Source organism: Hyaena hyaena, unplaced genomic scaffold (genome assembly GCF_003009895.1).
Source record: "Hyaena hyaena isolate Hyena2069 unplaced genomic scaffold, ASM300989v1 scaffold_915, whole genome shotgun sequence".
Taxonomy (NCBI): Eukaryota; Metazoa; Chordata; class Mammalia; order Carnivora; family Hyaenidae; genus Hyaena; species Hyaena hyaena.
The window spans coordinates 593,777-609,401 of NW_024081550.1; the positions used below are offsets into that span (position 1 = coordinate 593,777).

The following is a 15,625-nucleotide window of genomic DNA, read 5'->3' on the forward strand; positions in this document are numbered from 1 at the left end:
TTTTCATGAAGGTTTTCAGGGTAGGGCAAGAGAAATGTTGATTTTAAATGACCTGAACTCTAGAACCAGGAGGTAAATGAAAATGAGAAAGGAACTAAAACAAGCCAAAATACAACAAGCATTACATAGTTGCAAATATGTAGGTATTGAAAATATAGCAATGCCTTTTGTTACATAAGCACAACATAGACTGTTGCAGACTTGGTTCGCCAACCTTATTTCCGTTCAGTGGGAACTCTCAGTATCAAAAGGTCCCTAGCATGGCCAAGATAAAGCAGGGTAGTTCATGAAAGCCATCTTCACTTTTCAAAAATTAAACAACACAGTAGAATAAAGTGTTTTTTAAAAAGCAGAGCATATGAGTTAAAATGTTATCCAAATTCAGCGGTCAATTCCCAATGCTTTCTTACCGTCAGAACACTTTCCTTGAAATACTCTTCACATGGCTTCTAAGACCTCCCTTTCTCTCATTTCTTTTCCCACACTGGTACCTCTATCTCAGTCTTCATTGCTGGGCCCTTCTTATCCTCCTGACCTCTCAACATTGGGCCACTTTACATCCTTGATCTCTTTTCTGGCTACTCACTCCTCGATTGATATCATCAAACCGTAAATACTGTCTGATGATGCCCCAGAACCAGACCTCCAGCTTTGACCTGTTTCCTGAATGTCAGGCTCATAAATTTACCTGCCAGCTTAGCCCCTCTATTTGAACATTTAAAACACAACTCTATTTGGGTATTTCATAACCTGCTCTGTACCCCAGCACCCCCACCTCAGCCCCCCTTCCAGCCTTTCTTCTCTTAGTAAATGCTAGCTCCATTCCATAGGTCAAAACACTAGCATCATTCTTGAATCCTTTTTTTTTCTCCCACATACCACATTCATCCCATTAGCAAAGCTTGTTGGCTTTACAGTCCAAATAGATCCAGAATGCAACCACATCTCACCACCTTCACTTCTACCATCCTACTTCAGGCCACCGGGCCTTCCTTCCCCCACCACTAGCATGGTCGCGGGTCAGTTTTGACACATTTTTTATAAAAAGCTTACTCTGACTGCTGTAAACTCCATCACCTGACTCAGAACGTATCCCTTGGCCCTTACCATCATCCACTAGCTTCACGTGATATGACCCTCATCTCTTCTACTCCCATCCTGCTTCCAGCAATCCTGCCTTCACTGTTCCCACAACCCAGGCCGTTCCTAACTCACGACCTTTGTACTTGTTGTCTTGAGGGTTTTGCCTGCAGATAACAAGTGTGGCTCATTCCCTCCCTCTCTTCACTGATACCACCACTGAATTGTCATCTCATAAAAGGGGCTTTTCCAATCTACCAGGTCTAAGAAAACCACAACTCTCTCTCTCTCACTTTGTCTCCTCCTTTATTTTTCTTTCTACTGATTATCATCACCACCTGACAAATTACCTGTTGTGTATGTGTGTAATCTGTGAAGTGATATGAAACTAATGGAATTACTTTCTAGCATATATCCAGATACTTGTAATACATCGTCAAAGGAGAAGGAAGGAGGGAGAGTGGGAAGGAGGAAAAGAAAAAAAACTCAGTTGTAAATGGATGTGAGACGTCAGTCCTAGTGTCCCATTTTGGCTTTTCTGCAGCCCCCCCTTTTCTGGGATTGACCAAATGATGACCTACAATTTGATTCTCAAAGGAATTGAAAAAATGGATTTTCCAAGAAAGATAACAAGACGGCCTGAGGATTTGATTCGCAGGCTTTGCAGGTGAGAATGAAAATTAAAAGCCCTAGTTCCTGGGGAATGTGTGAAGTGTTCTCATTTCTGTTTCCATGCATTTTAAAATTAGGTGTATGTTTACCTTTTGTACTTTTCTATGTAGTTAACTTATATTTAAAGAAAGTCATTTTCTGTTTTGTAGTCGTCAACTGGGAATTTGAGTTTACTTCATGCTTCAGAATCACAGTACCTACTTAGAGTTTAAAAGAGATCCACATTTTTCAGCTTATCTTTGAGAATGACCTTTATCTGTTATAGGGCAAAATGAACCTTAGTTTAATAAAGGATCATCAACTTACCACCTTGTTATTTTAAGAGGAAATCAGTGGTGATGATAAAGTGTTACTAAAATCCCTCTCAGCCTTTACTTTAAAACACAGTACTCCTCTGGCCTTACTTTAAATTATTCTAAATTTCTGTTTATCCTTAAAAATTATTTATTGGAGAACAGAAGACTTCTGGAATTTGTGCTTAAACTTTACTTTGTCACTGTTTCCTTTCCTTATTTTTTGGCGTATTTGAACTTTTTTTTTTTAAATCATTAACATTGGGTAAATTTGGAACATGAAACCTAACTGCGGGCTGCCTAGAGAAATTTCTGCATGTTTCTGAGATTCCAGCTCAGATGTAAATGATTCTCGAAAGCTTTCCCTTCCCTGGTTTTTTTAGCAGAGTTGGTAGGATAGCATCCCCCTGTTTTCTTAAGCATTTATTCACAGCTCATTTAAAGTTCCGGGGTACGTATATCTATATACACATACACATGCCAGAGAGGGACAGGTGGCTTTCGTCTTCCTATATGCTCAGCTGCCTGGTCTGTGGATATTGTTGAATCATGAATGAATAAATACATGTAGAAAAAAAATGTTAGATTTTAATTTAAAATTCACTGTGGCATAATTACTATAAATTGCCTGTTAAATTTTTTATCTTAGGCAAAATCCAACGGAAAGACTTGGAAATCTGAAGAATGGAATCAATGACATTAAGAGACACAGGTACATAGCTAATTCTCTGCCCAGAAAAAAAAAAAATGAAATTTATAGGAAAAAAAAAAATTGAAGCTTCTCTCAGTACGTCATAAGAGTCCCTTTACAGATGCTCCATTTTTCCTTTGGGTTTTATTTTTAATTTATGTTTTACTAGGTGCAGTTAGAATAATCAGTCTTAAAGTGATTTCTTTACTGCTGGAAATTCACATGAAGAATGGGTGAAGTTCTAAAACAAGTGACAAAATCACATCATTAAGTTACAGCGACTTAGCTTTTTATACACTACTATTTATTTTTTTTAATATCAACTTGGATTCTATAGAGGAATTAAGTTTTAATTTTGACTTTTGATTTGTGATTAAATTACAATATTGTCACTGTTGTCAATATCAAAGAGAAATCAACTGTTAAATAGTGTTTTAGTTACTAATATATATTTATTTTATGAGACTGACACACTACCTACTGCGCTAACCAGGCACCTAATATATATTTATTTCAAATATAATTTTCCTCTGCTTAGCTCTCCAAATTTTGAAGCCTAGCATATTTTACTTTTGGGGTAAAGTACATTGATTTCCACAAAACCTCAAACATTGTTTTAGCCTTATACGATAATCTAATATGCATCTGTTCAGTTCTGTGGATCTCTAAAGCTGGCCTTCAGAACCATTGGTAGCTTCCATGAGTTACCCTCTTTGATTTGGTTGCATGTGTGGAGTTAAAGCCTTTCAGTGGTTTTTGTTTTTTTTTTTTTTTTGAGAGAGAATGCAAGCAGGGGAGAGGGCAGAGGGAGAGAGAGAAAAGAGACAGTTCTAAACAGCCTCCATGCCTAGCACGGGGCCCCATTCAGGGCTCGATTCCATGACCCTGAGATCATGACGTGAACTAAAATTAAGAGTCAGATGCTCAACTGATTGAGCCACCCAGGTGCCCCCAGATTTTTTTTTTAATTGATACCTAGCTAAATCCTGCAGTCTTCAAGATGTTTTAATTTTGCTCATGATACACAGATAATAAATATTACCTGTTGACAGTACCATTGATAACAGAAAAACTAAATTTAAGAATTTCATCATTGAAAACATGTGAACCCACTAAAGTGTTTTCTGTTCAGAAATGAAAACACCTCTCAGTATTTCATTCCTATCTAGATTTTTTTTTTTTTTTAACTGAAGAAGTAGAGGCACATAACACAGTGTGGAAATAAAGGGAGAGAAGCTTCTGAATAGAAACACTATTCATTTTGCTTTCACAGTAGTGGTGCAGCTTCAAAAAAAAAAAAAAAAAAAAGTTGCCAGGCTGCCAACCCTGCTCTATCTATTCATGAACTTACTTGAAATAGAGCCATGTATTCAACATTGTAAATTCATATTGGGCTTTGCCTTAGGGTGTGTTAGGAGAGAGGGAGGGTGATAGAGACTCATCTGCACATTTTAGAAACATCAAAGTGCTTTCGGTATTTTTTTATTGTTCTTTGTCATCCTTTGGATCGCCCTCCGTGTCAAGCTCATTATTTGTCTTAGATTCCAATTTATCTTTCTTTCTCCATGCTGTTATCACAATTTCTGTTCTCATTATAAAATGACACATAAGCACGCTATTCATATTGGGCCAACAAGGGTCCTGTCAATTAAAGTCATTCTTCCAATACATTTTCCTCCTTTTTCTTGTGAAAGAAGCATCTTCACATTTTGCTCCGGGGTGCTTGGGTTAACAGGCTCTGGTTTTATCTTTTATTTCTTATTTATCTGAGGCTCATTTAAATGTAGCTGTCAAATTGTGATTGGATGCGCATGCAAATTGATACGGAAGGATTTTCTCACGTCAGCACGGTAATGAAGAATTTTGAATTTCCTTCCCTGTGGGGATTAATTTACCCACTCTTCTTCACAAGCAGGATCATCTGTGCCACGTTAGGGTGTAGTCAGAGTGCAGCACATGACGTAGAGTTCAGTAATGAGATGTACTGAATTTACACAGTGTCTTTCAGTGAGCCCAGGGAGCTCAAAGACATTATTTCCTCTGATTTTCATAGTGCGTCTTAAGATATAAAGCTGAGGCAGGGGGGACCTGAAAAGTAGATCTCTCCCTGCCTTCAAGTAGGAGAGTTCGAAAACCTTCCATACGTCTCCAGAGCTTCTAACTTCTGTACTCAGTATATTCTTAGCCTTAAAAAGAGTATCTTTCTGAAATTTGCCATCAGATTTTCCCACTCTTCTCTAAAGTAAAACGTACGCTCTTTTCTTAGCGAACCATTCATTTTAAGTTTGTATTTAAAAACAATATGATTTAACATGGCATATTGCTGTGTTTGTCCATTCAGGGTTAAATCACCCGAACTAAAAATAATTAGAACGCCTCCCTCCCCTGTTTCTGAGCTAACTTATAAACTAGGCACCGCTCACATCTCCCAACACCTATCTGAAAAGAGGGATAACATATTTGTAGGGTGCAATTAAACCTTTCCTGCTAGACAGAGGAATAATTTATTTCAAGTGTCTTAATGTTATCTTTAATATTTCTAGCTGCCAAAATTACTTTCAAGAATAGCTTCTATGGGTCTTCTAAAAATGAAGAGGCCATTTATGTGCCATGGCCACTAATATTTCTTTGGTGAATATTTTTCACACGTGCATGCATGCTAGCACTTGCATTACTTAAAATGTGGTTGGTGTCAAAAGGCCAAGTGTTAAGTGAATGGCCACTCATGCTAAGTAAATATTGGCGTAAGTCAAACTGTAACAAGTACTCAGCGAAAAATGTATAGGCTCTTTGATTCGGTAGAGTAACAGCAGTGATTTTTATTAATGTTTATGGGGTAGCTTCTGGGTAGAGAGCACTATAAAATACATTAGATTGTGGCAATATTTGGTGGCAAAAGAAAAGAATCCACCTAACTATACACCTAGAAATCCCTAAAAACAGAGCCTCAGTCTATGCAAAGGAGCTCATGGGCGGATCAAGAAGAGAACTTCCGTGGTTTTGTAGCAAGAACAGAGAAAACCAGACAGTTGGGGTCGCTGTCTGACTTTCACTCTTTGAATAGTGTCTCAACAGCTTACCCTAAAATGGCACTTTCGGTTAAGAACGGCATCTGAAATGGAATGTACTAGAGCCTTCCCTCTGTTTACAGTATTTTTTGTCTTGCTAAACTTGGGCTTGGAATGGGAAAGCCAGTCAGACTGAATAAAAACCAACGCCAGGGGTGAGAAGAGATTAGAAAAGATGGAAGAGCATAGGGGCGGCTGGCTGGCTCAGTCAGTTAAGCATCCCACTCTTGATCTTGGCTCAGGTCATGATCTCACGGTTCGTGAGTTCCAGCCCCGTGTCAGGCTCTGTGCTGTCAGTGAAGTCGGCTTGGGATTCTCTGTCTCCCTCTCTCTCTGCCCCTCCCCAGTTCATATTCTCTCTCACTCAAAAATAAATAAATAACTAGTAAAAAAAAAAAAAAAAAAAAAAAGACGAAACAGCATAACATCTGGCGGGGCTCACAGACAAGAGTGTGACAGCCTCCCCAGATCACCCAGCCTTCTGCCTCACACCCCTGCCGAGGCCCTGCCTCATCACCGCCCCCTGTGGTCATGCTCCACATAGCACCCAGAATTATCTTTTGAAAGTGTGCTTAGATTCCATCACATCCTTCGAACTTTCTTTTTTCTTCTTTCTTTCTTTTTTAAGCTTACTTATTCTGAGATAAAGGCACGAGCAGGAGAGTGACATAGAGGGAGGGAGCAAGAGAATCTCAAGCAGGCTTTGCACTGACAGTGTGAAGTCCCTGACAGTGACTTGTTTCCTCTTCCTACTTAGATTCAAGACATTTTATTTTAATTTATTAAGTTGTTGTTTTCTTTTTTTAATTTGTTTTGAGAGAGAGAGAGCAAGTGGGGATCAGGAGCAGAGAGAGAGGAAGAGAGAGAATCCCAAGCAGGCTCTGCACTGTCAGTGCATGGAGCCTGATGCGGGGCTGGAACTCACGAACCGTGTGATCATGACTTGAGCCAAGATCAAGAGTCAGACACTTAACCGACTGAACCACTCAGGCACCCCTTCCTTTCTCATGGCTTCCCACTTAGCATAAAATCCTGATTCCATACTAAGTTCTATAAGGCCTATGTGGCCTGGCCCCTGGCCAGTTCTCAGGTATGTAATTTTTTTTTCTAGTTTCCTCTCCATTCACCACACCTCAGCTCATTTCTATCATTTCCTTTCATTTAGGTCCTTGCCACGGTCTTCTCATGAGTCTCCCCCTCTTCATTCTAGCCAGCCCTAACCCCTCCCCTCCCAGTCACCCGCCACCACGTTATTCTCTTTTATCTTCCTAGTCCTTACTAGTATCTGAAATTAAGTATTAGTATTGTTTACTTGTTTTTTTTTTCTGTTTGTTTGTAACCTCCCACCAAATATAAATATCCTAAAAGCAGAGTCTTTGTGTTTTATTTGATGCCTGGGACGAAACTGACTTTCTGTGACTTTTGCTCGTCAGCTAACTTGACCTCACTGATCCAACAGAAAAGATCGGCAGGTATAGAACAGTATTATTCAATGTTCCTTATAAGATTCCGAGAGACAGAATACATTATTTACATCCAAGAGAAGCAAGGCCTCCTTATTTCTACTGTTGCATTTCCAGCCCATCAAGTTTGATGTGTGTCCTAAAAGCCAGATCATCTATTTTATTTATTTTGCTGCTTCTTCTTTTTAATGTTTTTATTTACTTTTGGGAGAAAGGGAGAGAGCACCAGCAGGGGAGGGGAAGAGTGAGAGGGAGGCAGAAGATCTGAAGTGGGCTCTGCACTGTCAGCACAGAGCCTGATGCAGGGCTCTAACTCATGAGCCATAAGATCATGACCTGAGCCAAAGTTGGACACTTAACCAACTGAGCCACCCAGGTGCCCCCAGATCATTTTTTTTTTTTTTAGATTAATGATGTGGAAGCAGTAAATGAAAAGAAAACTTCATCTGGCTATCAGCTTAACCTCATTACAGATTACTGTAAAATACCTTTTTACCTTGGAGCTTTTTGTATACAAATCACTGGGAGCACACCACGAAGGTGGCGTGATGTTCTAAGACATGATAGGAAGAGGTTCTGCGCAAGTGTGTTCTCTTGCAGAGTCATTCAGGTATTCAACAAACATTCATTGAGCCTGGTTTGGTGACAAGTCTTGCTCCAAGTGTCAGGGACACGGAAGGAAAGGAAACAGACCAAAATTATTGCTCTCAGGAAGCTGGCATTCTAGTGGAGAAGACAGAATGAACAGGATAACTAAGTAGAGTATATGGCAGACACATCAGATAGCAGAAAACTAAAGCGGGAGGGAGGATAGGAAGTGGGGTGGGTATGGAAGTGAAATGTTCCACTGGATGGCCAGAGAAGGCCTCACTAAGAAAAGGATCTTTGAGAAAAGACCTGAAGCTGTTGAGGGAGCAAACCACATGCAAATCTGGGGAAAGAACCATCTAGCTTTGAGTGCAAAGGTCTGAAAGTGGAAGCATCTCTAGTTTGTTAGAAGAACGAGGAAGAAGAGAGGGAGGGAGAAGTGAGGAAGGAAAGTAGGTGGCGAGGTGGAGGACGGGTGGTGGTGGAAAGGGTGGTGTGCAAAGCCTTAGGGTTTATAGTAAAGGCTTGGCCTTTCACACTGAGCAAAATGGGAAGCATTGGAGAGGAGGGTTGAACAAAGGTCTGACATGATCTGACTTATGTTTTAAATGATCACACCTGCTGCTCAGTTATTTCCCGTGGATAAAAGCAGGAAGAACTCTTAGGAAGTTATTGCAACAACACAGGTAAGGAATTGTAGTGACTTGGCCCATGTTGGTAGAGTGAGTGAAGGTGATGAGAACTTTTCACATTCTGAATTCAGATATATTTTGAAGGTAACACTGACAAGATTTGTGTACTGACTGTGGTAGAGAATGGATAGAGAAAGGATAACTCCAAAGTCTTTGTTTGGAGCAACTGGAGGAGTTGAGGCCAGCTCCTTGGGGGAACATTTGGAGCTCCAGCCTGGGCCCATTATGCGCTAGATGCAGGTTAGACACCCACTTGGGAGATGAGGAATCGCAGCTGTAGCTATTAGCCCGGGAAGCAATGGAGAGCTCTTGATTGGAAATAGAAATAGTAACCATTATGTAAATGCTATCTAAGCCATAAGACTGAATGAGATTACTCAGGAAATGAGGGTAGTTGAAAAAAGAAGGTTCAAGGACTGAGCCGTGGAGCACACCAACTTCCTATGGAAATAGCAGTGGGAAAGGAGGGACAGCACCCAAGAAGGTAGGAGAATAACATGTCCTGGAAGCCAAGTGAAAAAGTATTTCAGAAACCTATGGCAAATGCTCATAGGTTAATAAGTAAGACGAAAACTGAGAATTGAGTAGATTCACAGGAATGGAGGAGGGAATGAATGCTGATTGCAGTGTGGTCAGGAGAAAATGGGTAAGTAGAGGGATTAGATAATTCTTCCAAGGAGCTTTCTTCCAGTGGGAGGAGAAAAATAAAGTGAAAGTTGGATGGCACTCAAGTCGAGGGAGGGTATTTTGGGGGTGCCTGGGTGGCTCAGTTGGTTAAGCGTCTGACTCTTGATATTGGCTCACGTCATGATTTCATGATTTCTGAGTTTGAGCCCCCCATTGGGCTCTGTGCTGACAGAGCAGAGCCTGCTTGGGATTCTCTCTCTCTCTCTCTCTCTCTCTCTCTCTCTCTGCCCCTCCTGTGCTCTCTCTCTCTCTCAAAATAAATAAATAAACTTTTTTTTTAAAAAACAGGGTGGTTTGTGGTTGGAAGAAATAAAATGCTCCCACACTGATGGGAGTGATCTATCAGGTTGAAATTAAAAATTCAAGAGTGAGGAGAATGGCGGAAAGATGCCTCTGAAATAGAAATGTGTCCAGGGTCAAGTACACAGTGCAGGAGCTGAGCTGACCTTACCTAGTTGACCCTAGTGCACGAGGAATGGAAGCACACTGATGTAGACAGGCAGGCAGACATGCTGGTGGAGAATTGTGGCAGCTCAGCTTTTTTCAGTGAAATAGGAAGCCAGGTCACCATTTGGGAGTGAGGCTGGAGGTGGGGAAGGTTTCTGGAAGTTTGAGGAGGGAGGACCAAGTATGAATTAGGAGGCTAAGGGAGTGAGGCAATGAGTGGGACAACAGGGAAATCTAGAACAATTGCTGGGCAATATTAACTGCCCCCTTGAGGTTAGTGGGCATAGATTTAATGTGAGAGCAGACGACCAGTGGGGACATGCATTTTCTTCCCGCCCACTTGCAGCTGCCCTGTTGTGGGCTGGGAGAGGGCAACAGAATGGACTGACAGATAACTTGATGTGCTAAGAGTTGATCAGGCGAGTAATTTTCCTCTGTACTGTTTTTACTTCTCAGGTGGTTAAATGGTTTTAATTGGGAGGGACTGAAAGCGCGGAACCTTCCATCACCTTTACAGAGAGAGGTATGGTATCTACTCTACTACTTTCTTGATTTGTTCTAGTTTCTGTTTTTATAAACAGAATAAGGGTGTCTTCATGTGTGCCACATTTTAGATTTTTAATCGGGTTTTAAAATTCAGTGAAAATGTCACATTAGTTGTGATTATGGGACAAAATAGTATTTCTTATTTGATGGCGGTTAGCTCAATTCTCAGGAACCAATTACATAAAAATCTAAGTCCCCAGGTCGTCAGTGTTGGTCAGGCTGACAAACGGCTCTAGAAGTATATAATATGAATCATACATGTTAATTAAACTTTCCTACTTAGTCATAGGAAAATGAAACAAATGAAATTAATTTTAATTATTACAGTGTATCAAAAACTTGGTGTTTTGATGTATCATCCACATAAAATGTTAATGAGATGTCACATTTATTTTTCCATACTGGTTTTTTTTTCATAGTTTATTGTCAAGTAACACCCAGTGCTCATCCCAACAAGTGCCCTCCTTTTCCATACTGTTTTTGAAATCCCAAGTGGATTTTACACTTACAGCAATCTCACTTTGGTTTAGCCACCTTTCACATGCTCAATCACCACCTGTTGCTGGTTGGACAGCCCAGCTCTAGATAAAGCAGATCATCTGCTAACTTGCAGGGAAAGAATGACTCAGGAATAATCAGCACCCTACAGATTCGATGCTATGTTCTCGTTACTGGAATTTTAAAGGTCTGTGTCTCCCCTTGTACATTTTTAGATTGACATCTCAGTGTTTTCATCACATGCTTAAATTGCTGTGAAGAATGTGATTTCTAGCTTATAGTAAATATTGACATTTTAAAGTAAAACATTCCTCCTTTAAATATATGCGATGTAATCTAAATACCAGTGAGGTTTGATGCCCATCAGCCATTTAAAAAATACAGGCAGTGGGACGCCTGGGTGGCTCAGTCAGTTAAACATCTGACTCTTGATTTTGGCTCAGGTCTTGATCTCATGGATCATGAGATGGAGCCCCGCCTTAGGCTCTGCACTGACAGCTCAGAACCTGCTTGAGATTTTCTCTTTCTCTGCCCCTCCCCACCCCCATCTCTGTCTCTCAGAATAAATAAATAAACTTAAAAAAATAAAAAATACAGACATCAATATTATACAATTCCTTTTTCTCCCTGAATTTATATTTTTATATTCCCATCCCATTTTCCCTAAAATAATTTATGTAAAAGTATTCCCTATACTTGCCAATATTTAATTGATTATTCTTTAAATGCCTTTGAACTGTAGTTGTCTAAATTTTTAAATTCCTGTGACAACATAAATATTTCTTCTGGATTCAGTTATAATTACATTTTTATAGCTATGAGCATCAAACAACAGAAATATGTTACAAAATTTTAAAATAAGTATTTAACAAATATTTCCTGAAAAGAGAGAAATGTTACCCGTTAAAAGAATGGGATGAGGGGGTGCCTACGTGGCTCAGTGGGTTGAGTGTCCAACTCTTGATTTTGGTCCAGAGTCATGGAATCAAGTGCTGGATTGGGCTCACTGGGCTCAAGATTCTCTCTCTCTCTCTCTCCCTCTCTCTCTGCCCCTCTCCTCACTCGTGCTCTCTATCTCTGAAATAAAATAACAACAACAGCAACAACAATAACAATAACAATAATAATAAAAGAATGGGAATGGGTTCAGGCTTCACATCAATTCTGTTCCATTTTAAAATTATATTGGGTGGCTCAGTGCGTTAAATGTCCGACTGCAGCTCAGGACATGATCTCACTGCTCATGGATTCGAGCCCCGCGACGGGCTCTGCACTGACAGCTCAGAGCCTGGAGTCTGCCTCAGATTCTGTGTCTCCCTCTCTTTCTGCCCCTTCCCTGCTTGTGTGCGCGCTCTCCCTCTCTCTCAAAAATAAACCTTAAAAAATCTTAAAAAAATAAAATTATATGGTTGTAAATGCTGAGTTGTGTTCACAGAGATAAGTAAGTGGGAATGGAGCATTGTATAATAGCAATTTCACTTTGAATGCCTTATGAGTGATCTCCAAACCTCCCCAAAAAACACAGTATGACCTTTCATAAGTAGTATTTTTACTGATCTATCAGCTGAGAATTTTAAATTTTGGTTGAAAGCAAATAATTATAAACAATCTGATTTGCAAAATAGTTGCATTCCAGAATCATTTCACACTTTCAACAGGGTCAGTAATATTTTAAGTTGACCCTTTGGCATTCTGGAAACTTTAGATGGGTCAATTAACCATATAAAAATTCAGTTAGTGAGAAACTTCTATAAAATGGACAAAGGATTTAAAAGTGGCAGATTTTGAGTTTTTAAAATATTTGCTGTTAAAATGTTTTTCAATCTGAAAAAAGATACAATTTCTATCACTCTTTTTAAAAAATTTCTAATGTTTATTTTTGAGAGAGACAGAGTGTGAGTGGGGGAGGGGCAGAGAGAGAGAGAGGGAGACACAGAATCCGAAGCAGGCTCCAGGCTCCAAGCTGTCAGCACAGAGCCTGACATGGGGCTCAGACTCACGAACCGCGAGATCATGGCCTGAGCTGAAGTCGGACCCTTAACCGACTGAGCCACCCAGGCGCTCTACTATCTCTCTTTCTTTTGGAGATGCCTCCTCAGGCCAGGAAGCTTCTGTTGAATGTAATGCAGTGACCAGATCCATTGAAGCTCAAAAATGATAATTGGTCATCTTTTCCTCACATGTAACTTACCAGTGGTTATGGTATAAAATCAGTGTTCAGTATAAAAAGCAGTATCTGTATATAATAGCTTGCTCAGTCAACGTTATCCTCACCCATGGTTTGATTCTTCCTTCTTAGCTGAGTGGACCCACAGACCACAGCTATTTTGACAAGTATCCCCCTGAAAAGGGTGTGCCTCCAGATGAGCTGTCAGGCTGGGATAAAGACTTCTGACTGAAGAAAAGACGATTCCTGCCTCTGCATACAAAAGACTATAAGGACCGATAACCCAGTAGTGATCATTTCTCTCTTTGAAGTATTATAATATTTGTTGGAAGACCATTAGGGAAGAGGAATCCCTGACCATGAGCTGGGTGGCAGATGTGATTGTGAAAGTGGTTCTGAATTACATTGTCTCATTTAGATGCTGTGAATTATTCACGTATTCTATTCTTCACTTTTCTCCATCGTTGAAAGCTATCCTCTTCCCCTCTCCACAGTCAGAACCATTTTTGCTGGTGGGGCATCATTTTCTCTGCAGTCTATTGCTCCATCCCATCGTACTTGTCTTCTTTGCGTCCTAATAAGGCGTGACAGAGTGTCTCGTCTTTGAGCAACTAGGTCATGCAGATGGAAGGAAGAACAGGGGTGAGCTTTGGAAGACCCCCCCTGCTCTCAACAACTCCATGTAAGCCTTACGGCATTTCAAAGTCGTGGTTTGCAGAAATCTTTGTAGTTCATACAAGCTCTTGATTTCCACCTAAAAACATGTTAGTGTGTTTCTGGTGCTGGTCTGGGGAAAGGCAAGTTTAACTATTAGTCAGTGGTACCACTTCCTAACATAAATGAGTTAATTCACCCAACCAGTAATTATATTCCACTGGGGAACTTGAAAACAGTAAAGCAAAAAATATTTTTCATTCTCCTGTGACCGGCTGTGACATCTCAGCGACCTTTCAAAAGCCTTGTTAAAGGGAGTTATAATGTATGACCAAGTGATGGGACTTTGGAAAGGTTTTGTCTTATATGCTAAATATTTTCCCAATCAAAGTAGAAAACGTGCAGGCGCAAAATCGTGGAAGCTTTTCCTTCTCATTAAATATAGAAGAGAATAATTTCTAATAGGTCAGGTTGCTGACTCTGAAACCCTGAGATATTTTGGCCAGTTCTGTGATTGTTGCTGTTAATCAATCAAGAGTATAGAATAACCACAGTTAATTTTTAATGAAAGTCCCACTGGCTCATGTCGATGCACTGTAATCACTGTTGTATCAATAACTGTTTTTAAAGAGATTTGAGTCATGGACGTGTTTATATAATTACCTCTTTAAGGTAGGCAAGCGGCTCAGGAAGTCACAGGACTTAAGTAAAAGGGACATCCAGTATGTGCCCTTCTGTGTCCTCACAGCGTTCCAGATGATGAACAGACTGGTTTCAATGGCATTGGATGCCAGTGCCTAAGAAGTTTACTGGAGAATGTTTTTATGTATCGACCAAAATCTCACCAAATGGATGGGAAGCAGACTTTCTCTGTATCTTCTTGATCTAGCAGAGTAAAAATAACATCTAAGTTCCTGCATTATTCAAGCTGCTGGTTATATTTTCACATGCTAATGTTCTATGGGAAAAGCAACCTCTACCCACTCTCCACCCATATTTTCAGCATTCAGAAAGAGTCAGCTATATGCTTCCTGAAAAGTCAAACTAGTTAAGTGAGGCCCAACCCAAGAAGGTGCATCCTTAACAAATTGAATTTCCACATTTAGAGAATCTTTTTGCTGAACCAAAGAATTTTTGTTTCTGGAGTAGTATTTTTAAAGATTATGTATTGTACATAGACGAGCCATTTTTAATAGGATCAACATAACCAGCTTAATGAATTTCTAAGATTTTTAAAAGATTTTTATTTGCATTTGGTTTGTAAGCATTGTATGTTTTTTCATGTATATATTTTTAAACAACCCACCTATAAATGTAGAAAATTTATGCATTGGATGGACATTAGAATTATACAGTTATAATTAATATTCTCGAAGGAGATCAATAGTTGTAATTCAAAAAAGACTTACATATATACAATAAAAACCATCTTAGAGTACTACAGTTTTATTTTGCTTGTGATTGGCCGTATCAGTATGTAATGTCCACATTTGATTTTATTTTGTTTCCTTTAGAGTACTTTATAAAGATGAAGAAATGAACCATCATATAATCCCAATTCCACTGTTTCCTAGCTGAGTGACCTTGGGAAACTGAGTTCACTTCTTTGAGTAGAGCACTAGCATTCTCACCGGTAGAAGAAGGAATAGTAAAGTGGTACCTACTTTAGATGCCTGTTTCAGGGATTAAGGAAGACACGCAAAGAGCCCTTTGCTGATATCTGTGAAATAATCAATGCTGCATAAGTGGGAGCTACTGTTACTGTCTCTGTTAGAATGAAAGGGGACTTAATAACCATTTAGTCTTGAACCTAGGTATCATTGATATCTGTATCTACAGTTGTCCCCATTAAGTCCAATATTTATCTTTTTCTTTTAAATCATGAAGTAAAGATGTTTGATCAAAATATAGTACTATAGTACGTAAGATGAAGAATTAATCCTCACCATAATGAAGTGCTTTATTAACAGCTCACTTACATTTTTAGATTCTAATTTTTATGAATTAAGGACATATATGTGTGTGTATATATATATATACATATATTCTTAGAATATATTCTAAGTATATATATATTCC

General features: G+C 39.5%; 1 protein-coding gene across 3 annotated transcripts in view; it reads left to right on the plus strand.

The window, feature by feature from the left end:
- The window catches only part of PRKG2 (protein kinase cGMP-dependent 2), a 100,916-nt gene extending 87,636 nt beyond the window's left edge, over positions 1-13,280 (plus strand). For all 3 annotated transcript variants that reach the window (XM_039220856.1, XM_039220857.1, XM_039220858.1), the window contains 4 exons: positions 1,625-1,747; positions 2,695-2,757; positions 10,138-10,204; positions 13,025-13,280. In XM_039220856.1, the coding sequence (XP_039076787.1) occupies positions 1,625-1,747; positions 2,695-2,757; positions 10,138-10,204; positions 13,025-13,120 (349 nt within the window). In that variant the 3' untranslated portion in view covers positions 13,121-13,280. The remainder of the gene's footprint in view (positions 1-1,624; positions 1,748-2,694; positions 2,758-10,137; positions 10,205-13,024) is intronic.
- The last annotated feature ends 2,345 nt before the right edge of the window (positions 13,281-15,625 follow it).